This window comes from Cinclus cinclus, chromosome 21, assembly GCF_963662255.1.
Source record: "Cinclus cinclus chromosome 21, bCinCin1.1, whole genome shotgun sequence".
NCBI classification, from domain to species: Eukaryota; Metazoa; Chordata; class Aves; order Passeriformes; family Cinclidae; genus Cinclus; species Cinclus cinclus.
This window is the reverse complement of record NC_085066.1, coordinates 9980499-10006091: the sequence shown is the minus strand read 5'-3', so window position 1 is coordinate 10006091 and position 25593 is coordinate 9980499. Positions and strand designations below refer to the sequence as shown.

The window sequence follows — 25593 nt, the reverse complement described above, 5'->3', positions numbered from 1 at the left end:
TTGTAAGGTTGCTGTAACCAGCTGTCCCACGTGCTGTTGAGGTTACCCTGGGTCTGTGGGGGTTACCTGGTGCTCCTTTCAGGGTTTGAGAACCTGGGTGCTCACTGCCCAGCTGTGCCAGCTTAATCTTGGGGTTAAAACGCTTCTTTGGTGTTCTCCTCCAGCTAAAGAAGTGTTCGTGCACTCCTTGGCATTGTGTATTTGTATTTATATATAAAAATAGGAATCCCAGCTCTTGTGACTGTATTTCACTCATCTTGTACCCATGGCTGAATATACACAGAAGAGTTTATTTGCTTGGTGGGATCTGTTGGTGACCTATTCCAAATGGCAGAGCTTGTCCCAAACTACAAGGAAATATTAATTGAAGATGTTACTGGACCACTGGTAATGACATCTGTTAAATACTTGCCAAGTATTTTTCTTGCTAGCTTCTTCAGTGGCATCGCATTCTACTTCATTGCTATGCCAGTTCACCTTTAGCTTGTTTCCAGTTATCCCATCACTTTTCCATCATGTTTTTCAATCCTGCTACTGAGTCTACATGGGTTTAGATTTTATCAGAGTCCTGCTGGAGCCCCTTGAGTTTGTGCTTTTGTAAAGGTGTGTTTCACTGAGCAGTGAAGCCAATGGGATGTGTCTTATCACTGAATTCACAATTGCTTTTCAGTTTTGAGCCTCCTTCCCTCATGGATAGCTTCTCCCTTCCATTTACCTTTGCTTCCAGCTTCCCCAGGTCCAAGCATGCCAATGCTCCAGAGCAGCGCAAAGAAACAGAGCAGTGCAAGGTTCCCCTCACTTGCTGAGCTTGGGGGAAAAAAAAACCCCATAAAAATGTGTATTTTCCTTAAATAGCTGAAGCTGACAAACACTAAAGCTGTCTGCTTTAATAATTAGAATTGTGGCAATATTGGAAACCAGTAAAAGAGGTAAATAGTCTTTTAAAATATTAAAGTAAAAGCTGTGTGTGGTGGAGGAGGAAATGGCTGTTAGCATTTTCTTTCGATTTAGGTGGCCTAAATATATATACCTACATATATACATATTTACCTACATACGTGTATATATATATAGCCTATATTGAATCCTTGGACGAGGGAACTCCTCAGACCCCTCCTGTAATTAATGCAACTTAGATTTTGATTATGTTATGCACAAGCCCAAAGTGGGCCAGGTTTACTTTCTCCTGCAGTGGACTGTGTTGATAAAGCAATATATAACAGATGATTCATGAAGTGCTGCTTGTCATTGCCAGGGCTGCTCGAATAGCGAGCAGATTTTGGGCAATGTTCTTCACCGGAAAGATTTGGGCAGTTTAAACTGAGAGGAGGAGGAGGAGGAGGAGGAGAGAAAAATCTGCACTGTATTTCTGGCTCTCATAAACGAGCTGCCTCACAGTATTCAGAAGAGGTTGGTGCAGGGAGAATGGGTGAAATAAAGGGGGGTAAAGAAGCAGGAAGGCACACGGAGGTTGCTTAATGATGTTGGAAAAGGGAACAATTAGAAAAAGACTAATATGTCTTGGAAAGCTTACGTGGTTTTCCCTTTGCAAGGAATTGCAGCTTGGCCTTCCCCTCTGAAAATTCAGGCTTTTTCTGTGGCATTCATTACTGGTCACATCTTGATCTGCTTCATTTTTTTAAACTCATTTTCATATTGGATATTGCCTCAGAGCAGTTTGATTAAAATGTGCCTCAAAGAGCCATCTCCCAGTGCAGAGGAATGTGTGTTGTCTTATGGCTGGGCACAGACTCTGCCCTCTGCCCCCCCTTGATCAATGACTGAACCTTTGTTCCTCACATAAGAGGCATTTAAACCCCAGAAAGTTGGAATGTGAAAACTGGATCTTTGTGTCATAAGAATCCTTTTCTTCATTTTTTTTTTTTTTTTTTTTTTTTTTTTTAGTTTGGCCAAAAATAGGTTTTCTTAATTTAGTTTGGTTTTCTAATAACAAATCAGTTCTTTTGTCTATCTATGTACCTATCTGTCTGTATCTGCCTGGAAGAAGAATTGTATTTTAGGGGTTTTATTTTCTGCCATCACAAGATAAAATAGAGTGCAGGGGCTGAGCATCTCAGCCTGGGTTTTGGCAACACAGCAATGTGTTGTTTTAAATGTCTTTTTAAGCATGTCACTCCGTTCCGGGGAGCACTGACATCCAGCTGAACTGAACTCCATGTATCTTTCATAAGAAGTGAAAAACCCTGATATTTCACACGTAGGAAATAATTCACTTTATTAATTTTTCTGGAGAAGTGGTGCTTTAATGAGGTGTCTGTCAGCGAGACTTAATTACAGTTAAATTCTGGGAGCATTAGTACACTGTGTCTTATTCCATGTAAAATGAACTTCCATTTGTCACGTGTGTGCGGGAGCATTGGCTTGCTGATAGAATTTGTGTTCACTCCACTTTGAGCAATAGCAGTTACTCATAACTGGGCTGTCACCAGTCATTTCACGTCTTTCTTCTGCCTGGATTTTCCTGATATGCTCCAACAGCTTATGTTGCATTTGCTCAGGTAAAGTAATACTTGGGTTGGTTTTGGGGTTGTGTTGACAAAATTTTGTCTCCAAGGAAAGGGCCCACAAGGAGGAATTAATCCTGGTGTGTGCTGTTCCCAAGAAATTATCAGAAAATTAGTGTTTTTCAAAGTGTTTGGAAGGTTACATTTTTCCTTCTGGGAGCTACAATTACATAGTTCTTGTTACTCTTTGTGGTGGATCCTGGTGAAATCCTCGATGCAGGTGCTTCTCTTGGAGAGCCAATTTTTTTTTTTTTTTTTTTTGCTGCACAGGTCCATGTGCATGTGGAGTGGTGAGATTTGCTTGTCTGCTCAAATAATGTGCACGAAAGTGAAGAAAAAATTACATTTTTCGCACCTTTACAATGACGAGAATTGTGCAGACGTGAACAGTCTGTGAGCTTTAGCCTTGGCAGCTCAGGGCAGGGAGAAGAAGTGAGCAGGTAGTTGTCAACGCTGGTTTGGAAGGAGGTGGAGTGAGATGGAAGATGGGCTGTCGGCCTTGACTTTGGATGCAGTGGGCCCAACTGCAGACAGGGGCGCAAAGATCACAGAACTCCCAGAGAGCACTGGAAGGGGAAGAGCAGTGTGCAGACTGTCCATCAGGATGGTCCTGAAGGAAGAATTCATGGGTCAAATGGAGCTTTCCTGCAGGCTGGGTTATGTTTTACAGCACTGCCACTCATCTTTTCAAATGAAGAGGGTTGTTTCTCCAGTCAGCAGACCTTCAGTAAAAGGAAACTGCTGTCCCCAGTGCTGTGGGTGAGTCAGGAGAGGGGACCTGTCCAAGTCACAGCATGAACGAGGTGGCCGGTGTGGTGATACTGAGTTTGGCCTTGTGCAGCATGACACAGTGTGTGTCCTGCTGGGGAACCTGGCTTATTTCTGCAGCCTGCTTGGGGAAAAAGGGGCACAGAACACTTTGGAATAATTCAGGGGATATTGGATTGTGTTTCCTGTGGAGGTCTTGCTGCAGGGGATGAAGGATGGGATCTTTTTAAAGCTGGAGAAGGCAAGAGCACAATGAAGTGCAGGTTCCTGCTGCCTTCCTGGGGAGATGGTGCAGTTTGAGTGTGGTTTGTACTACTGGAGCATCTTCATGGGCAGGGAAATAAACAGACCTGACTGAGTAAATGGTGGGACTTGATGGTCCTAGAGGTCTTTTCCAACCTTCATCATTCCATGAACGTGAGCAGGATCTCTGTTGGGTTGTTGCAAAACTCAGCCTTTGCTCCCCATGCAAAGCAGAAAGCTTGGTCTGGCACTGCTCTTTGTGCTGCTGGCCAGCAAATCAGTTCCTGCATTCTGTGCCCCCTGAGCCCTGCTGTGGGTGGGAATTGCTGCATGGATCACCCAAGTTCTCCATTTTTAGTGCTGCTGCTGCTCTTGCTCAGCAGGGTGATGAGAGCCTGGGTATGCTGGGTGGTGAGAATGCTAAAACATTGTCTCTTGTCCTTGCTCTGTGCCAAAAAGGAAGTCAAGGCAAGGCAAAAAGGGCACACAGAACAGGTGTGTTGGGATCTGGTGCTGGATATCCTGCTGAGTGACCAGTCCTTCCAGGGGGCTGGGATACACACTGGCTACTGTGATTTGCATTTTGGTTCTTCCTCACTACCTGATGCATGTGAACCTCCCAAAATAAATTACTCTCCATGTGGATTCTGTTGTGCATTTCTGCTGCCCAAGACAGATTTCCTATTTGAGTCAAATAGCAGTGCTTTGGTTGGGAGGAAATGTTCTTTACTTATTTCCACAACTGATGTCTGCTGTCACATCCTGGTGGAGGCTGAAGGATACATTTGAATCAGAACTGCCTCTCACAAGATATTGACCTGGAAGCATGATCAAAGGAGGAGGGAGAGGACTAGAAAGGAGTATTTATTCTGATTGTACATGGTAGCTACCTGATGCTTCCTTGGGGGCTGTGTTTGCCTCTCCTTGTCAGGCTTTTCTTCATCTCCTTTTTCAGCCTTGCTGCCTTGGCTGCTCCCTGTGCCTTGAATGGAGCCTTTGAGGATGGGCCTAGCCATAAAAGTGAATGAAATATTTAACATTAGGAAAAAAACTTTGCTTGAAGCTTTGCAAAAACCACCAGCTCGTGACGGGGAGAAGTAATCTGAGGTTTGGTATTATAAATGATCAAACCTACAGAAAAGCTGGAGACTTCTGGGTCAGTGGGCAAAAAGGCTTGATGTGATTTCAGGGCAGAGTGTGGCTCTGTCACTGGCTGCTTTATGCCTTGGAAAGGTGGTGGTGGTACCTGCTGGATCCAATTCTGTTTTTCTATAATTGCATTGAAACAACGAGCTTTAGTCAAAAGAAGGCAAAAGTAGCATTTAGAACTTGAAAACCACCTCCAACCCCAGAGAGCTGATGATAAAGCTGGGCAGGAGCCTCACTTTATATATTGGGGCACTTTTCCTTGTCTGTATTGGTGGCTGAGGGCTTGATCCAGCACCTGGTAACACCATCAGGGATTTCCCCTTTGCCTTGAGCTGGCTGTGAGCAGTGACCCCAGACCCAAGGGGCAAGCAGTTTTTTCCTTGAATGAGTTGCCAGGCTTTGGAAGGAGCTGGCTGCCTAGGTAGTGGCAGAGTCACCATCCCTTGTGGTAGCCTAGGGCCAGTGGTGTGTGCAGCTGGGAGAGCCCCTGGGCCACCAGTGCCCTGCAGTGATACCAGTGTTGCATGGCCACCAAACCCAAGTGTCCCCCTGTCAGCTGAGAGCATTAGAGTTACAGCTGAATTCTGTTTGGCACTGAAAGTGTGCTGCTTCTGGGCTTTGCTCTAAAAATGCTGGTCTAAAAATAAACTGCTGTGCAGGGATGCTGGAAGCAGGGGAGCAAATGGAGAACTTGAGCATGGAACATAAGGCTTGGCTGACTGCAGGGATGGGATTGTGAGGCAGCACTGGCCCTGGCAGTAGCCAGGCCAAGGCAGAACACTAACACTTCTGCCCAGGGGAATAATTCCCTGGGAAGGGGAGGAGGAAGTAAGGGAACGGAGAGTGGCAGGTAGACCTTGAACTCTTCCCTGGACTGCCCCACTTCAAAGGGAGTGGGCCATAAAGGCCCCAGCAGCAGTTGGGTGAGGAAAATTGCACCTCAGATACGAAATCCTGCCCTGTAACAGCTCAGCCAGGCTGGCGTTGTGTACATCCTCAGAGAACCAGGGGTTTGTAGTGCACTGCACAGGCAGTGCAGCAGAAGAAAAGCACTTCTGTTCGGTGAAGTGTTCAGCTCCTTGGAAATGGCAGCACAACCGAGCAAGCTGAGCTGTGCAGAAATGAGAGCATCTCCCTGCAGCTGGCTTATCACCCTCCTCCCTCGGGACTGGGATACCCAACCATCTCCACTGCCCATTCCTGGAGCTTCCCAAGTGCCACTATGAATGGCATTCCCCACATTCTTCCCTTAGCTGGAAGGAGCTGATCAGGCCCAGCTAGGAGGTGTGCTGGAAGCTCAGAGATAGCTCAGAATTTAGCTGTTGGGCTTTCTCGTCCCTCTTCCCCAGAATATTCCCAGTGTGGGATGCCCCAATCCAAGGAACTGGATGTGGATATCTGATCCTCCCTGCTACATTTTTGCTCCAGTTGGAAAAATCTTCAGTGTCTGCATTCAGTAGAGAAATGTCTAAGAGGAGCAATTAGACTATATTTAAATAAATAAATAAGCATATTTTTGGCAATAATTTAGACTTTTGCTGTAAACTGTCTACATTCCCTGGGGGATGAGGTCTCCTTTTGAGAAATCTGTTCTGGATTCAGCATTTTTGACAATTACTCTGTGTGACTACCTTCAGGTTTTTGTTTTGGTGGGGTAAATGAGCACAATAATGTGTGTGTGCTTCTAAGTGCTCAGCTTGGGGGATTATTTCTAATTTTTTCCTTTAAAATATGAAAACCGTCTCTTCAGGTTACCAGGACTGACAAGGTTTGCATTCCAGTATTGTAACACAAGGTGTTCTCTGTTTCAGACTGTAAATATTTATCTCTTGTCAAAGCAGAGCAGTTACTATTGGGAACTGATCTGGCATGTGAAAAGGTTTTCCTTAAGGAATTTGTTTCCTTTTATTTACAGTGTTATCATATTTAAATTTCAGGGCCTCAGCATATAGTTCTGAGGCTCCTTCCTAGCACTGGCAGCGACAATGGGAATTGTGGCAGCCTTGGAATAGGGATGGGGAATTCTGAGCATTTACTGGAGCCAGCCAGTGAGTGTGGCTGTGAAAGCCAGGCAAACCTGGGCCAGGTCCTGGTGTTCTTCTGCCAGCCAGTGCTGGGGCTGGCTTACATGGGAGGGGCATGGACTGAGCTCAGGTGAACACAGGTGTTCCCTGGGCTGGCATTTCCCAGCTGCTGGGTTGTTCCCTCTTCCTGAGGCTCTGCTCTCATGGAGCTGCCCTGTGCATGTCTCTGCTTCTCCTCCCTGCCAGCAAATTGCTGTGTCATAACCTTCCTGTAGCACTGGACGCCTTCCCCATCCACCTCCTGTTGGATTGCTCTCTGCTGTGTTTGCCACAGGTTTGGGGCTTGCTTCCTGCTCCTGGGAATTCCTGAAGCCTCCCTCCTGCCTGTAGGTCCTGGTCCTGGAGAGCTGGAGCCTGCTTTCATCTCCCTGCAGTGCTTGGCATTGCTGGGGAAATTGTTCCTGTTGTGTTGTGCTGCACGTGGGAGGCTTATTCAGTCTGCAGAGGTCTGGGGTTTATTTTTTACATCTCCCTAGCTTCTGTACATGCTTATTTTTTGGTTCCGGATGGTTGCCTGAAGTTCTTGATGCTCTAGCTCATGTGCTGGAGTCTCGGAAGAGCAGCCAGGGGCTGTCAGGGAAGGGTGCAGGTTGTACTATTTTCCCTCTGTTAGGGAACCGCCTTGTTGAATGGAATCAGATAGTGAGGCTGAGTTCAGCCTCTGCCATGGCAGGGAAGAGCTACTCTTGCTTAGCAATGTGAAAAATGTGTATCTCAGACTGTAGCCAGCACTGTCCTTTGAGCTCTTCTTGCTAATTCAGAGGTGGTAGGTAGATAAAATGGAGTGAAAATGAAAAATGCTTTCTTTGCCTCTGGTGTTTGAATATACATCTATTTATTTTGCATGTATATACTTAATACACATGAAAACAAATCATGCCTATATTAAATATTTTCATGCATCCGTATTTCTGCCTGGAGTGTCTGTCCAAAGCCCAAGAACAACATACGGATGTCCAGAGAATGCCTTTATCATCTCCTGAGTTTATCATTGCTATCAGGTCACATCAACTTCAGTTCTTGCAGTGTAATCTCTGTCTCCAGGGATGCACACTCAATATGCCTTTGGTTTTTTTTCCTCTCTGACATCTCATGCGAAATTTGCTCTTTTGTGGCTTTGGGGCAGCAAGGCCTGTCCTGGTTTGGGGAAGGGTTTGTGACTGGGACTGGATGGATGCAGCTTTTCCAGGGTGGTTTATGTCTTTATTCGGAGTTTTTAATAGCATTTGCAAATCTGACTAATGAAAGGTAAATGGCCAAAGTTATTCATAAACACTGTGGTAGTCAGAGTGGAGACTCTTTGAACAGAAAGCTTTCTTCAGGATTTTCTGGAGTGAGAGGTAAAGCTGTCTTGGTCAAAGGGAACTACTCTGCATTTAGTGCCAGGCTTATCTCCCTTGTTTAATGTGATAAATTTTAGCAGAATCAAAGTTGGTTCTGAGTGTTACTGGCAGAAATGGCAGTCCATTTGCATATTTACTGGCTTCTGGGAGTCTAGATATGTCAGCAGCCTCTGCTCCTTTTCACTTGATCTTATCTCCCCATTCCATTTTTTCAGGAAAAAATTCCTGCAATCTCCTCCACTGTCTCCCCCCCCCCCCCCGCCCCAGCCCTGGAGTGTGCTTTGCATGCCGAGTACTCTGAGGTAATGGGACTCGTGTTTGCTTTGTAGTGGCCCCGAGCTTTGCTTGAATGTAGAACTGGTGCTGAAATCTAAGTGTTCAGCTGCCTGACATCCCGAGGAGGTGTTTTTCTGTCAGGGTGAGACAAGGTGAGGTTTGTCTGTCCACTGAGGCTGTGCATGGTTTCCCTCAGGAGGGGGCTGCACTTGGCTGGAGGTGGCTGCATGCATTGGCTGTCAGGCAATTTTTTTCCCCCTGCCATAAAGTTCCTTATTGATCATTACGTTTATGGAAACACAGAATCATTTTGGTTGGAAAAGTTTTGTAAGATCATCAAATCCAGCAATCCCCCAGCACTACCACTGTCCCATATCCCCAGGTGCCATATCCATATGGCTTTTAAATCCCTCCAGGCATGAGGACTCCACTGCTGCCCAGGGACTGACAACTCTCTCCACGCAGAAATTTTTCTAAATATCCAACTCTAACCTCCCCTGGCACAACCTGAGGCTGTTTCCTCCTGTTCTGTCACTTGTTACTAGGAGGAAAAGACCAGCCCCACCTCAGTACAACCTCCTGTCAGCTACAAGATGGATCCAGATTGATGCTTAGTTTTTTGGATTTGTTTAGTTTTCACCTTATATTCTTTCCTTTCATTTTCTTTCCTGTTCATTTATTTCAGAGTATCCCAAGCAGCAGGTGATAAGGTGGATAAGGTGAGAGGCCATCCTGCAGAGCTTTGGTGACTAATGGCAGTTTATCTTGAAAACTTAGCAATTCTCCCTGGTGTGGAAGCTGGCGCTGTTAGCCAAGAAGTTAGAGGAGCAGATTTAGGAGCATGCAAAGGTGCAAAATCCCAAGCTCCAGGAAAGCAAGTAAAATACCACTGAAGGTTGGGCTTTGATGTTTTAAAAGGCTGAAGAGGGACAAAAGCAGGTGTAAATTACTTTGCTTCATTCCCACCCTGGAAGAGGAGTAGTTTCAGGGAAGCTATTCTCTGTGCTGTTTAGTGTGAAAAGCCATAAATGATTTGTAGATGTTGGTGGATGAGAAGTTTGGCATGACCCAGCAAAGTGCTCTGCAGCCCAGAAATCCCAAATCCTGGGCTGCATCCAAAGAACTGTGACCATCAGGGAAGGGGGAATTCTGCCCCTCTGCCCCACTCAGATGAGATCCCACCTGCAGAGCTGCCTCAGCCCTGGGGCCCAGCACAGGAAGGGCCTGGAGGTGCTGGAGAGAGTCCAGAGGAGGCATAGAGATGCCCCAAGGGCTGAAGCCCCTCTGCTCTGGAGCCAGGCTGGGGGTGCTCACCTGGAGAGAAGGCTCCAGCAAGAGCTCAGAGCCCTTTCCAGTGACTAAAGGGACTCCAGGAGAGCTGGAGAGGGACTGGGGACAAGGGCTGGAGGGATGGGACACAAGGAATGGCTACCCACTGCCAGAGGGCAGGGATGGATGGGATATTGGGAAGAAATTGCTCCCTGTGAGAGTGGGCAGGCCCTGGCACAGGGTGCCCAGAGAAGCTGTGGCTGCCCTTGGATCCCTGGAATTATCCAAGACCAGGTTGGACACTGGGGCTTGGAGCAGCCTGGGACAGTGGAAGGTGTCCCTGCCCGTGGCAGGGGTGGCACAGAGTGAGCTTTAAGACCCTTTCCAACCCAAACCCTAAGTTAGGGCTCCAAGACTTCCTTGAGGACACAGAGTTGAAATCCCTTTCTGACTGTGACTGACAGCATTGTAAAGCATACCTTAAAAACCCTTCGTGGCAGGTATTGTATCAATCCTGGAAATATGGCCAGTGTTTTGTGTGGCTTTACAGTCCAGTTTTCTTTTTTTTCAAGAACAATTCCAGTTTGCCTTGCTGTGTTCACATTGTGCAAACAGGCAAAATGGGCCATATAAAATGTAAATCCTAAAGTAAATGGAGCAGTCCTTCCTTTACACTGAGTTAAAGAACCACTGTGATATTGGGAGCAATACCTGCAAAGTAAGTTCCCAAAAGATTGCTGGCCTTCGTCTGTCATGGTAACCTGCAGGTACTTCTTTAAAGGGTTTTTGTTCCTCTCTGTTTTTGATGGTGTTATAAAACAGATAAATATATTATAAACAACCTGAAACCTCCTGGAGTCTGAGAGGTGTCAGTTGTTCCTTCCTTGCTTTTCTTGCTTGTCAGCTTTTAAGACTGAAATATTTACCTGAAGATTCTAGTTTTCATTAAAGGGTTATTCTGGTCATGAAAAATGTAACCCTGTTCAGAGGGGTACAACAGAAGAGCTTACAAGTTTGTGGTGATTTACTTGGTTTTCTATCCTGGCCATGGATGTGGCTGAAAAATATTAATTGTGATTTAAAACTGGAATTCATGGAACCCCCGTGACTGCAAAGCCATATATTTATTTCAGCTTCCCATGGGAACTCCTGCCCATGCAGTTATGAGCAGTCTGGGGCTTGGAGTCTCAGCAGCTTTGGCGAAGGAGCCGGGGACTGCCCTGTGTCCTGAGAGATGATCCTGTGAGCAGAGGGATGCTGTGAGTTGTTACAGGTTTTCCCAACAAATACAAGAAAATTATACTGCACTTTAAAGGCGAAGTTGTGAGTTCTTGCTTTTTCTTTCATACATTATCCTTAATGCTCTTTTGTAAAATTTGGATTTAAGTAAAGGTCCTTTGAATAAGATACAGAAGTGCACAGTGCACTCATAGGCTGTAAGAGACTTTTATTGGCTGTAGGAGAACAGGCCCTTTAAAAGGAGAAAGGGCAGTGTGGCGCCACATGTTGGGGTTTGGATGAGATGCTCTTCCATGTCCCTTCCAACCCAAACCATTCTGGGATTCCATGATCCCATGCACTTACTGGGACTGGGGTCTGGCTGCTTGGGTGGGTGGCTGTGAGAAGGACAGCGTTTTGGTATCATTATTAGCATTCAGTGCCAGACAGGAGGAATAAAACATGCAGAAATGTAAACTTTGGAGCTTGTGCTGGGATCCCAAAGCTTTTGTGGGTGAGGGTGTGCTGTGCCCAATGAGTTGGGCATCAGCCAAGGGTGAGGGTCCTCACCTGACCCCTGCTTGCATTCCTGTAGTGTGGGTGGGGAAGCACAGCCCAGGTCTGGGGGGCAGAGTTAGGGGACACTGGGGCACAGGAGTGACATGGGAAGTCCTCAAACAAAATAGCTTTTTGGAGGTGAACAGTGCTGGAGCCTGCAGCTGAGGCATGAAAAAATGTAGTAAACGCTGGGTTAAAGTGGCTCCTCCAGAGAGAGCGGCTGGAAGAGGCTTTGTGGACAGGTGTGGAGAAGGGACACCCCTCTGCCTGGAAGAAAGGTGAGCTCCTGCTGGGGCCATGAGGTGATCCCAGTCAGCCTCTGGAGCAGGGGGACAGTGCAGGGGGAACTTTGCATGGCCCCATATTGCTCTTGGCTGGTGTGAGGGGCTGGCAGCAGCTGTGCTGCAGATGAGAGTGCACCAGCCACTGTGATCTGTGCTGTGCTGCTGTCCTGCAGCTGACAGCACAGGGCTAAATGCCCACTCCACAGTGATGAAACATGTTTGTGGAGACCTTGGGGCATGCTTCCTTCCCAGAGCATGCTAAAGGTCAGGACTGCCAAAGCCACGGGGGCAGTAGGTGGGAATGGCAGTGAGGTTAGCATGGGGTGCTGCAGAGCAGCACAAAGCTTCTGGATCAAACTGGCCCTTCCAGAAAAAGGCTTGAGGAAATGTCTCACCAGACAAAAGAACTGCATGAGTTGTGTGGCAGGCTTGCTTGGGTGTTCAGACCAAATTTTTCTTGGTAATCAGATAGCATTCAAATTAAAAAAAAACAAAACAAAAAAAAAAAAACAAAAACCAAAACAAAAAAACTAGGCTGACCTTAAACAATGTTTGTTCTTTAAAAAAGTCAATATTCTTTTTCCAAGTTAATGAAGTAATTAACAGTGATTGATGACACATGTACTCAGCTATTTTATGCTGGGAGACCAGATGGGTTAGGCACAGCTAGTGACCAGTAATTCTGATTCTTTGTCAGAAGGAACAAGAAGATCAAATGTGGCTGGAACAGCTCAAGTACGTGTAGAGAAAAAGTAAATGTTTTTCTCTTTGCTGTTGCCTACCTGAGGAGTTGAAAAACAACTCCGGGTAAAGAATTGCTTTCAGCCAGTGAGGTGAGCTCCCTATCTGGTGGCTGCATGGCCTCTTCCTAGGACTGGAAATGTTGTTGAGGGAATTCTGGATACAAATAATGGAATTACAGAAGGGCTTGGGTCAGAAGGGACCTGAAAGACCATCTAGTTTCACCTCTCTGCTATGGGCAGGGTTGCCCCTCACTGGTTCAGGTTCCAACCTGGCCTGGAATATTCTATTTTTAATCACTTCTCAGTCAAGCATTTAAGAGGAGTTTTGGTTTTTCTGCTCCTGGATGTGTGTAGTGTGGGTGATCTGCAAGGCAGGGATGAAGAAATGGGATAAACTCCCAGTCTGCATTCACCTTCTGTCAAGCACTACTTTCAGCCATCTGATTTGGACTCTTTCAAACGTGGAAATAGTAGGATGGAGGAAAAACATGGAACTGGGAAAGAAGAGGACCTCAGGAAAAGCCAAGACAGTAGATTTTTATAGGTAGCTCTGCCCAATTTGTGCCGACTCCTGCGAGGCTCCGGTAGCAACTGGAACAGGCTCCCAAGGCAGACTTTTATCCTTTCTCTCTCCCACGCGGATCCATCTGTGAGACTGCTTGTTCTTGCTGCTCTTGCTGAGAAACTGGATCGAGCTCAGAAGCATCCTGCTCTTTCAGACCCTCTGCCAGAGTCTTGCTAGTCAAGGAGGGCTCTGTATCCCAGCAGATTTGCACAGTCCCAGGTTCCAAGCAGTCGCTTGCATTTCTGAATCTGCAGCTCTTACTGCTTGACTCTGAAAAAAAATAATTTCCAAGCTGTTGGCTACTTTAAATTGGAGCTCCCATGGCGTGAACATGAGGTGATATTTCCAGATTTGCTCAGGATCTTTTGTTCAGAGTCTTGGGTGACGCTTGGGAAGATTCAGGCTCCCTCCTCATGCACTTGGCTGTTTCCAAAGTGGTTTTGCTTCTCTCTGTATTTGGGATCCCTGCAGTGTTTTCCACATCAATACTTGTCAAGGTCTAAAAACTGCCCAGTGGTACTGCTTTGAAATCTGTGGAAGTAGAAATCGTGTGGGTACTCCTGTGTGTTCCTAGCAAGGAAGGAGAAGGGGCAAAACAACTTCTGTGGTTTTGGGTGTCCACCAGTAGTCATATTTTTCTTTCTGCACTGTGGAGGCACCTTTGGTTTTCAGAGCAGCTCTAAGTGCTGCTCTGGTCAGGGTGGTGATTTGCAAAGGTGTTGGTGCAAGGTACCTTGAGGGATTTCCTCAGTTTGAAACTTAGTGAGGAAAATACTGCTGGGGTGAGCTCAGTAATGTCAGTTTTGTGTTAATGTAGCATTGAAATGGGCAAAGGGTGTCTTCACTTCCACTGATATAGTAAGTTTTCAGTTTGGGCTGGTAACTGGGCACTTGGATTTCCAGAGGTGAAGTGCAGCACTGCCACAGAGATCAGTCTGAGCACCTGACTTAGAGACACAAGTGAAAAAGAGCCTGGGAAAAACAGCTTTACCCAGGGAATCTGTGTGCCCTGAAAATCAGTTGTGAAGCGTCCCTTGACAATAATAAACAAAAGGATGGGAAAATGTGGAAAGCGTTCTCCTTGATTATTTTTGCAGAGAATTTCTGTTACACGTAATCAGATTAATCATTTCCACCTAGGTTTGCCACCCTTCCAAAGCTGCAGATTAATTCCGTCTTAATAAAGCGGCTCATAATTAGTCAATAGTGTCCTACCATTTGTGGCTGTTGTTCATTTTGTTTCTGATGGTGACAAGTGCATGTGTTATGTGTTACATGTTATATATAATATACTGCTTATATGGCAGTGACTTGTTTGTGGAATAATGGCAGGACTGCTCCCAAAGGCAGCTCCTGGATGGATGAACTGGGGAAATTCAGAGCAGGTGTTGGTTAGTCCTGGACTCTTGGTGCACACACAGAGTGTAATTCATCAGGTAGGATAAATGCGCCAAGAGAAGGAACCTCTCCCACAGAACCTGTCCTGAGGTCCCGGTGTTTGGTGTGAGCGCACAAGCAGCGAATCCTCACCGTGTGTGTGAACTGGAGAGTGGTGGAAGTTTCAGGGAGAGGTGGAAGCCCAGTGTTTGTTCGGCTCTTGACTGGCATGTGGGAGCCTCTTGTGATGGCTGGTGTGGAAGTGTCAGCATTTGCTAGCCGAATGCACCAGGGGCTGCTTCCTTGTAGTGCTGCCGGGGTTCTGAGGTGCTCTGAGGTGTGTTTGGATCGCTGTGCTGGGCTTTGATCTCAAAGGCAGTGCTGGTGCTGGGGAAAAAAATGCACTTGGCAAAGGTGGGATGTTCTGGCAAAGAAGGCTGGACTGGCCAGGGCATGTTTGTACCTGGGGTTTCCATGGAGAGGAGCTGTTGGTAAGAGCTGGACTAGGCTGGGTGTCCTGTTTAATTGTTCTTACACAGTTCTAACTGTAGTGAAGGCTTCAGTGGTCATACTGCTTGTGCTCCCTGTCCCCCCTCCCCGTTCCATGAGGGTTCGCTAGTATTTCCCTTAACTTACTGAGTGCAGCTGTGGAAACTGCAAAGAATCTGATATGTGATTTCAGTGCAATATAGAAAGTTTTACAGAGCAAAATTTATATTTTCTGGGATGGGGCTGTCAGGTCTGTGTGGCACAACGCAGAGCTGAGTTGGTTTGGTGACTGTAGGTTGGCATCCAAGTGAGTTTTTAAGGTTTTTTAGAGTCTTTAAAAGTACTTGATTGCCACGTTCTCCTGCAGCATCCAAGAGGATGTACCTTGGGAGGCCCTTCACAGCAGGACATGCAGGTGATGACACTTCTCAAACAGTGACTTGCCTCATGGGCTTCCTGGCCTCGTGCACTTGGTGCTTGTCCTCTTCACACTTCCATAATAAATTTGTCCATTTTCTTTTGGAATTCAGGAGGACTTTGTTTTTTTCCAGCACCCCAACTCAGAGTTTCTCAGTACAGCTAAGCAGGAACAGGCAATGCAGAGAGCACATTTTCAAATTGCACTTTTTCCAAATTGTGGACCCTTCCCTTCCTCCTGGGTCTACTCAGCTTCTCGCCAAGCAAAAGTAGGGGAAAAAGTTCTAGCTCTGACAGAAACAGATGGAAAGCTGAATGATCAGTGATTTGTCTGTGTTAATCATGATTCTGCATCACTGTAAGTTACCTCTCTCTGAGCTGTGGGTTTATTATAATCTGCTTCACCTGCACGAGGAATTTGTACCACACCTCTGATGGTGTTTTTCTTGCCCTTTTGAAACTATTACACTGTGTACTTGGAAAAGGAGGAGGAGTGTCCAGATCCTCACAAAATGTGGAACTGGGTTAACACAGCAGCAAGTCTGCTTTTCTTTATTTTTATTTTTCATTATTCCATGGTAATCCAGTTGCTTTTCTGGCCACCAGCTGAGCATTAAGCTGATAGTAGATTTTTCAGTGTCACCTGCTATTCTCACAGTGTGTTTATAGAGACAGAAAACTGCTTAGGGACTCCAAACTCTTTGAGGGGCGTGTCTGATGGTGTTTGAGGTTTGCAGATACATTTCCTGGAAGAGGTCTGAGTACTGCTGGAACTGTAGGAAAAGGCAGTGCTTGTGGAACCTGCTCTCCTGGGACAGGTCCAGTGCAGTTGTATTCTGCTGCAGAAACAGGAGTTGAGGAAATGCTGTCACAGGGCTCTGGTTGTCCTGGGGATGCTGCCACTGTTTTTGTCACCTTGCAAAGTGGTGACTGGGAAGTGGTGGTCCCTGGAGGGGAGGTGAGCTTGGGAGGCTGTTTCACACTAGCTCTGCTCTAAAGAAACCAGCCTGGACTACTGGAAGGTGTCCCTCTCTGCGACCATGCTAGGGGTTTGGAGTGAGGTGGGCTTTGAGGTCCCTTCCAGCCCAAGCCATTCCATTATCCTAAATAAAGACATGGTAAATCTCCCTGTAGTCACAGTGAATTGTTTCCAGGCACCTCTAAGCCTCTTCCTTCCCTCCTTTTTTAATGTATGGATCCTGTATTGGAATATTTTATAAACAAACTCAGAGAAGCAAAGGCAGCTCCCCCCACCCCCCCCCCCCCCCTTCCCCCCCGGTTAAAGTGCAGGATCTGTTGTCAAAGGAGAGATTTAATCGATAAAGCTCTGAGAGAGGCTTTGCCTCCCTTCAGGTTGGGGTGTTTGTGTCAGCTCAGGCCTGTTTGCTTCTAAATGCAGCGAGGAATGTAATTTTGGGGGAAAAAAACAATTATCTCCTTGTAATGGATCTGTGCCAGGCAGAAGGCTCGGCGATGACGCCTTTTGGAAGGTGATGGTGGGTGTTTCCATGGCTTTTGGAGAGCCAAGCCCACGGTGCTGCTGGAGTGCTGCTAGAGGAGAGCCAGGATGTGGAAGGCTGCCTAGCATCCTTTTGTTCTACTGAGAGCTCCAAGGGATGCTGGCAGCAGCAGTGCTGCTGCTGTGGCAGGCAGAGCTGGGGCACCAGAGCTCCTGGTCCTGCACTAACCCGGCTGACTCAGCTCTGAAAGCCCAGCCTCAGGCCAAGATTGTTATCGGGCTGAAGAGCAATTAAAGCTCTGAAAAACTGAGCTCTGTAAATAAAGTTCTCTGGTGACAGTCATTAGTGGTTGCTGCACATCTGGACTTGTGGCGCCACAGGGGCACATCTGGATGGGGCTGGGAGGAGGAAGGTGAACTTTTGTGCTGCCACACAGAACCATAGAACCATAAAGGGGTTTGTAGGGACCTTAAAGACCATCTTGTTCCACCCCCTGCACCTTTCACTGTCCCAGGTTGCTCCAAGCCCCATCCAACCTGGTCTTGAGCAGTGCCAGGGGTGCATCCACAAGCCCCTGGGCAACCTGTGCCCAGTGTCTCACCACCCTCACAGTAAAACATTTCTTCCTCATACCTAAACTCCCACTCTTTTCAGTTTGATCCCATTATTCCTTGTCCCCTCATTGCAGTTCCTGATGCAGAGTCCCTTTTCAGCCTCCTCACAGCCCCTTCAGATAACTGAATGTTGCTTTGAGGTCTCCACACAACCTTCTCCAGACTGGACAGCCCCAGCTTTTTCAAGCCTGTCTTTGTAGGGGAGCTGCTCCAGGCCTCCTGTCAACAAATCATTCTTGTGGCAGAACTGTGAGATTCTTATGTTAAAAAAAAACAAAACCAAAACACAAAAAACTTTCTGCTGGGGTAGGAGAAGATCTGGAATGACTTTAAATCCAGGGAAGGCACCTTGTGAGGATTGGTGGTTTGCTGAGGCACCAAACCAGGGAGAAATGAGGTGCTTTGACAGGGCCTGTGGCCCCTCAGCCTGTCCCGTGTTTGGGGCTGTGACAAGGGGGTGACAGCACTCAGACCATGGCCACCCTCTGATCCTGATCCTGAGATGTGATGAGGATACAGCAGCTGATGCATCAGCCCTCGTGCTTTTAGGGAGCCTGTGCTCTCAGGTGTGCCCTGCTAGAAGCAGGCTGAAATAAACAGGTATTAAATGGTTCCTTGTGCTCCTGTTCCTGAGATTTTAAAAAATACAGCGCTGACCAGACTCTGAAAATTTTCCTGTAAGGTAGGAAGTGATGATGATCCCAGCTTGATGATCCCAGTCCTGATTAAATGATGTTTGACAAAGCTGCTGGTTTGAGCCTGTAGTTCTGCTGGGCACTTCCTGTGGTGCCACCCCTGCCCTGTCCGTGGCTGCTGTCCCGAGCCCTTCCCTTGCTCTGTGTCCAGGGCTGTGCCAAACTTGGCCCGCTCCCCGTGGCTCTGCTTGCTGGCTGCCAGGCCAGTTCCATGGGCACCAGCTGGTCCTGGGGCTCGCGGCACGCTCCGGCTGGCTGTGCCCATCTCTGCTCCCAGCTGGAGTGCAGCAGAGCCTGAGGTGGCCCTGGCCCCCCAAAAGCCAGGGGTGAGCCTTGCTGTGACCCGTGTGGCTGAGGCAGCGGGGTCTGGGGGTCGTGCAGCATGCGGGGTGCCAGTGGGCAGGTGCCCCTGAGCCAGTCCTTGCCTGTGCCGGACAGGAATGTGCCTCTGGAATGATGCCCAGGGTAGACTCGCTGTTCCTCAGACTAGAGGTGGTTTCCCTTGTCCCAGGAGGCACTGGAGCAGAAGTTAAACAAACTCGGGTTTGTTTTTCTTTTTAATTTTTTTTTTTTTAATGAGATGATTTGCTTGGAAAACCCTGTAAACCTCCTGATACCTGAGGCATAGGGATAGACAGCGTTTGCTTCTTTTAATTTGAGGAGTGTTCTCCTTGATGTAGGGGCAAAAGGACAAAGTCACAGAAGAATTGTTGCAGGTGGAGGCCTGGCAGGTGTTCATTGCACAGAGATCAGTGCAAGGGCTGCCTGAAAATTACAGTTTGGGGGGAGGTAATTTGGGACATGACTGCCATGTCCTGGAGAGAATAGTGGAATCACAAAGTGAATGGAAAGGATCTTAAAACCCATCTCATTCCACCCCCTGCCATGGGCAGGGACACCTCCCACTATCCCAGGCTGCTGCAAGCCCTTGGCCTTGGACTCTTCCAGGGATGGGACAGAAGAAGGTATAGATTAAACTGGCGGTGCTGCTGAAGGAGTTTGGTGTTATTCATTCAGTCCACTTTATTTGGGAAATTTTCCACTGTTCACATTCACATTTTAATTCTTGTGCTGGGAAAATGAGGACATGGAGATCTGGTAACTCCACTCCAAATCCTTCTTGTCTACAGCTGAGATGGCTTATGCTACAACAGTACCTGCTGGTTTTAATGGAAATAAATTATATTAGTATCTTGCTAATGCCTGGTCTAAGCTGACCCAGCTCTGTTTAACAGGATGTGCTGATTAATGGGACTGGAACATCTTGAACATTTGGGATGGCAGAGACCTGCAGGGGTTAGAAATGACATTTAAGTGATTTTCTCTCAAATTTGACGTGTAACATGTAATGCGTTCCAGGTCTCTCAGAATGCAAGATGGGCAGAGAGGAACTTGGAGAGTGGCAATGCTTAGACACTTGGGCTGCAGAGAAACAGCCAATTAAGGAGAGTTTTTAATGAAGCACAGCAAGGAAGGGACTGTGTTCAGCAGTACCTGCTGGGGCCTTTTCCTCCACATCAGGGAAGTAACTTTAGAATGCCCATCCTGAGCCACCATGCCGGTGCTGGAAGTCTCAGACCTGGTTTTGCTTCTTGGAAAGGAACACACAAATCCGAGTGTGCTAAGAGCTCTTCCAGGAATAGCCAGCACTGCCTGAAACGCCGTGGCACAGCCACACTGTGGGCAGATGCTCCTTGTGCAAGGCAGGAGCAGCTTCCATCACAGCTGCCATTGCCTGCCCCAGCAGTGCTGCAGGGCACCACTCCTTGGGAGCTGCTGCTGGAGCACTTTGGGGTGAGCAGAGTCAGCTGGATCCATGGGGATGGGCTGGAGTGGCTGCTTCCAGCAGGGTGACCTCACTCCGGTGCTGGGTGATGTCTGGCTGGGCAGGAGGAACTCCCCTGGCTACCCAGGAGGGCTGGGCTGCTGCTCTTGTAGTGTTTTATGGTGCAGAGAAGGGAAGTCACCTGTGGATGTGGGATACCCTGCATAAAGGACACAGCTGGCTTCAGTCTGGGTCAGTGGCAGAGCAGAAGCCCTGAGACAGCCTGCCTGTGAAACAGGGCTGCTCAGGAATCCAGAATGGTTTGGGTGGAAAGGATCCTCAAAGCCCATCCCACCCCTTGCCATGGGCAGGGACACCTTCCTCTATTCCTGGTTCCTCCAAGCCCTGTCCAGCCCAGCCTGGGACACTTCCAGGGATGGGAAATACTGGATGTCACTTGGTATAGTGCCAAAAAAACCTTGACACGCCCCCCTGCCCCCTCCACCCCCTCAAAACTGAACTTGAGCAAGTTCTTTTGGTGTAAGGGTGGCTGGTTAGGTCAGCATGGGTCTCAGGTGGGGTTTCTCTAAGCCAGGGTGTCTATTGCTTCTCTACTTCCCTATTTTGGGGGGCAGGGGCCAGGGCTTGCTGATTCTCTGGGTTATTTCCCCTCTGTTCTCTCTCCCTCCCACTAATACATAGCTTGAAAATACTTGGGAATGATGGATTTTTTCCCCTGGGGCAGAATGGAGCTGCTTCTGAGTAATCTGCTGGAGGCTTAGGTAGAGTGGGAGTGGAATTGATTGTGTGGGTTTTTTTTCCTTCCTGCTCCAAGACCACTTCTTGGCACTGAGGAATTTTTCTTTAGACTTCTTTGGGGAGCAGATGTGTGAAGTACAGTTACCACTCATACATATGGCTTTTAAAATATGGAAGCTGTTGGACTGAAGTGGCTTCATATGGTGCTGTTGGAGGATGAGAATTAACGTGGAATTTTGGGTTTCTGAGGCTTGAATGTGTCGTTGGAAAGTTGTTATCTTTAATTGTTTTTTTTTTAAATAATGTTAAGTATTAATCTGCATCTTTATAGTTATTAATCAATGTAACATTTACAACTCTGAAAATTACTCTCTCTGCAGCCCTTAATGCCTAAAATAGCATTGTAGTTAATTCTCAGGGATAAATAGGTTATATAATGTACAATTTAAATGGCTATTAATCTTAATTTGCTAACTCAGACATCTTTTTCTTTAATTGCAGGTTCCCATTTTAAAAGCAATTGGAAGACACTCTGCCACCCTCTTGGATTATTTTCCATACAGCTCATCATGTCACTGTGCCCAGGATTTTACAAGGTGGCCATGATTTAATCCCCACTTCCCACTCCTATGTATTGGTGAAGCACTGGAGCTCTTTTGAGCTGCTGTTACTCCTGTGGGAACTGATCTGTCTTGAATCCCTTCTCCCAAGGACTAGACATTGCCAGCAATGAGCTCCCAAAGCCATCCAGGTAAGGGCAAGGCCACTTGGAGTCGCAGCAACGACCCGAAACCACAGTTTGTTGCATGAACACATGTTTGAGTCGTGCTGAAATTGTCATCCAGGTCCCTTCCCTTTCCTGCTTCATCTAAAACTTTCTGTGGAGGTGGAAGGTGCCGCTGCTGTTACCAAGAGCTACAAGGAAGTTTCATCCTTTTAGGTTTTTTTTTTTTTTTTTTCCAAAATTTGGCTTTCTAATCGTTGCATCAAAGTTGGTATTGAAAAATTGGTACATGAAAGTTGGTATTTTCTGGGTCATTAAGCAGATGTTTAATTTGTTAAATCTGTGCTGATAAGCTTTAATGATATGGAGTGTACCTCCAAGGAGCAGGCATGGTTCTGCTGGTGCCTTTGTTGATATTTAAGAAAACTCTTGGACTTTTAAAGGACTTTTTATAGGAAGAAGTAGTTTTGCTGGAACAAAAGTCAATTGATCCATCTCAATGCTGTCTGGGGGATTATCCCTAATGTGTTTTGTAATTTGAGGCATGATTCATCTCTACCAAATTGTGCATTTCTGTCTATCAGGAGGATCTGTAGCTGCTCAGTTACCTGCTTTCCAGCTTAAAGGTTCCTCACACGTTTGTTTTGAGGGAGTTTGGGGCAACTTTTATGTTAGGCAGAGCTTTGTAAGAGGAATGTTAATTGTGCTTGAGCTGTTTCAATTTATGGTACAGAACTGGCTACTGGGAAGCAAATAATCCAGCAAGGCATGTGGAAGGACTTACTTGCTCTGCTTCTGAGAGATTACTCTGTTGACTTCAGTGTAATCACTTTGGGGTTAACAAGTAAGGCTGAAGTGCTAAAAGTAGAGAACAGCTCCTAACATTTGAGGAACCACTTGTTTATGGGGGAAGAAATGCTGCAGTAAGTGGAGGTGCTGGAGTCTACAGGCAACAGTGGTAGATCCTCTCCCTCTCCCTCTCCCTCTCCCTCTCCCTCTCCCTCTCCCTCTCCCTCTCCCTCTCCCTCTCCCTCTCCCTCTCCCTCTCCCTCTCCCTCTCCCTCTCCCTCTCCCTCTCCCTCTCCCTCTCCATCAAAAAGAAATAAAGTGGCCTTTGCTTCCATAATGTAGCAGTCTTAGATTTTGAAATTTGTTGGTAGTATGAGGAGTTGAGAAACTGAAGTGTGTTTTGTATGAGTGTAGATGTTTACTGGAGACACAGATGCAAAGTGATGTTTTCCAGTAGCTCTGTTGTTCAGATAACAGGTAATTGTTGTTTCAGTGTTTTCATGAGTCAGAAGTGAGGCTGCTTTTCTCTTGCTGTGGTGGTGGTGGTTGTGGGACACCTTGAACACCCACCTGCAGTCCAAACCCAACTGTGGGTATTTCTTGGCTCCTGAAGGAGCAGCTCTCCAGAGGTTTAGGAAGTGGCAGTGTCCTTCCTGGTTGGGCTGTTATGCAGTGGAAGCCTGATGCTGGTTTGCCTTGCTTCCTTTCAGAATTCATCCCTGAACACTTGTTACTCCTGCCTCATTCTTCTGCTTTGGCTCAGTGTTTCTGTACATACAAAAATCAGCTTGAGCTTTGTTTCTCTAACAACCCTGTCCAGAATGATGCTGAGAAGAGTGGTCTGATCCAAACCCAGGGGTGTGGCAGCTGGGCAGGAGGGTTTTGGATATCGATGTGCCCTTCCTGGGTGCTGGGCTCTTACTCTGGTTGTATTTCTGGATTCCTGCAGTGTTTCACAGTGGCTTTCCACCCCTGGTGTTCTTGTTGCTCATTTCTCTTTCAAGAGTCAGTTGTACAATAAGGAGCAGAAATATTTCTCAAGCCTTGCCAAAGATGACATCTGGACTTCTCATGTCAGTTGTCATAGCTGTGTTGATTCTACAGCTACAGGTAATTATTCCTAATGATGGGCATTGTTTAAGTGAAGGCTCTGGCTTAACTTGAGAGCCTATTAAGCCTTGCTTCAGTGGGTTCAAGCTTTCTTCTCTAATCTTCTCCAAGGCCAGCACTAATGGGAAGTTTCAGGAACCATGCCATGAAATTGTTGCAGCATAGATGAATGGAAGTGGTTTGGGTTGGGCTTTTTGTCCTGTGCTTTTTTTTGATTTTTAATTTCACTCTGTGAAGCTTTTGTGAGAAGTGCTGGGCACTGAGCGCTTCTCACTGAATGAGGTGGAAAAATATGGAGAAGATTTAAGTTGGCTAAGAAAAGTGTGACTTCTTCCCCCATCACTGCCTCTTCTTTTGCTGTGTTTTGGAGGAAGATTCCATAGGGAGTAAGAAGCAGCCTTTGCGGAAAAAGAATATCCAGGTGGGAGCAAACTTCCTGGGAGGTGTCACGTGGCCTTTGGCTTTTGGCAGAGGAGTCGCCGCCTCTTCCAGTGCTGGAACAAAGCTGGAAAAAAAGACGCTGAAATTGTGCTGCAAAGGCTCAAGTTGCTGCAAAGTATAATTAAGAAAATTAGGCTAATTAAGATAACATTTAGGATTATGACAAAGCTTGGAGGGGCAGGGGAAATCGTGTTCAGTTTCGCTCCTTAACCTGTTCATGTTGGCCACAATTCACACTTGCCTTACATAACCCATGGTGCTTACCCAGGCTGACTGGGTTGTGAGTAGGTGTGGGGTTTTTTTAATAGGTTTTTAAAATGTTTCAGAGTTCTTTTTCCCCCCCTTTCTTATTGACCTTAAATGATTTCTTGCTGTTGCCTTCTACCTCCTCCCTTAATTTTTAGTGGCTTGAGTTTCATTATCGTTCACTTCTTTAATCAGTAAAGATTGTTCTGCTGATACTAGTTATACATAAAGATTAGTTTTAAAAAACCGTAACACTTAATCACTCAACTGATTTGTATTTGTTTAAAGTTCACTTTCCTTTGTAAAAGCTGAAAATCTCCATGTTCAATGAAGCATTTTGTTTATGAAATGTTATCTTGCAGGAATTAACCAGTCTGAATGCAAATGCTCCATCCTTTCTTCAGAGCCACCCTTGCAGAGATGCAAATTTCAGCTACATTTTGCAGTGCTGAATGTTTGATAATTAGGAATATTGAAATTTTGAAAATGAGCTGCCTGGCTGATGGGGAAAAATCTGCAGCAGGGATCATTAGGGCTGAGAGGTGCTCCCGGAGGAAGTAGAGAGCTCTGGGATCACACGGCGTCAGAACGAGTTGGGGAGTCACGTACTGTGATTTGCTGGGCAGATAAGGACTTTTGCACAGGGGTTTCTCTGCAGCCAGGCACTCTCTTGCCCTGCTCCATGGCTCAGTGAGGCACGGAGAGTCATTTCATGCAGCACACACAGAAGAGCTCTCCCCGTGAGCATCTCCCATTGTTTTGTGCTGCCTGATAAATATTTGATGCGTTCTCTTTTTAAAGATTAAGAAGTTTCTGTGGAGATGCATTTCAAGGCAGCTTTAAATGACACTGACCTACTTTCTGGCAGCAGTGAGGCTGTCTGGGGAAGTTATCTGGGGGCAAGATCATGATTTCAGATAAAGACAAGAACTATGGGGGTAAACTCAGCCCTCCTCCAGCAGGGCCGGGCCATGGTGGGTATTTGGTGGCTGTGTGAGAACATCTGGACATGGTGTATCACAGAGTCATGGAATGGTTTGGGTGGGAAGGGCCCTTAAAGCCCATCCCATCCCATCCCATCCCATCCCATCCCATCCCATCCCATCCCATCCCATCCCATCCCATCCCATCCCATCCCATCCCATCCCATCCCATCCCATCCCATCCCATCCCATCCCCTGCCATGGACAGACACACCTCCCAGCCGGGAACACTCCCATGGAGCCCTGCTTCCCCTTACCAGTTTGGTGCTCTGGTTTTACCAGATTATTCTAGACTGGGAATTCAGAGGCTGTTCCCCTGAGCAGCCTGGTCCCCCAGTTTTGGGAGGGGCTTTGGGGTTGGCTGTGGAGTAAACTCAGAAGAGCTGAAAACTCCAGCAGATGTAACTGGACATGTTTCTGTTCACTTTTCTTTCTCCAGCCTATAACAGAACACCTTTTCCACCTGCTTTCCTGCCCTTACCCATGTAGGAGCTGAGTCTGTCCTGGATTTCCTCTAGGAATCGTGTCATTTTGAGGTCCTTCAAAGTTTAAAGTCTGCTCCCGCTAAACCTGTGAAGTTTTCACTTTCTGGAGCATCAAATAGTTGGGACTTTCTGTGCAAGGGTTTGATTGTACCCTCAAAAGAGAAGAATTGTTTTGTGCTTCAACTTGGGGTTCAAGCTGAAGTTCCTGCTAGGT

General features: G+C 46.8%; 1 protein-coding gene across 1 annotated transcript in view; it reads left to right on the top strand.

Moving 5' to 3' along the window:
- Positions 1–25593, top strand: part of HDAC4 (histone deacetylase 4) — a 172703-nt gene that overhangs the window by 4640 nt on the left and 142470 nt on the right. Inside the window, exon 2 of the mRNA XM_062506782.1 lies at positions 21103–21352. Coding sequence (XP_062362766.1) covers positions 21331–21352 — 22 coding nt within the window. The 5' untranslated portion in view covers positions 21103–21330. The remainder of the gene's footprint in view (positions 1–21102; positions 21353–25593) is intronic.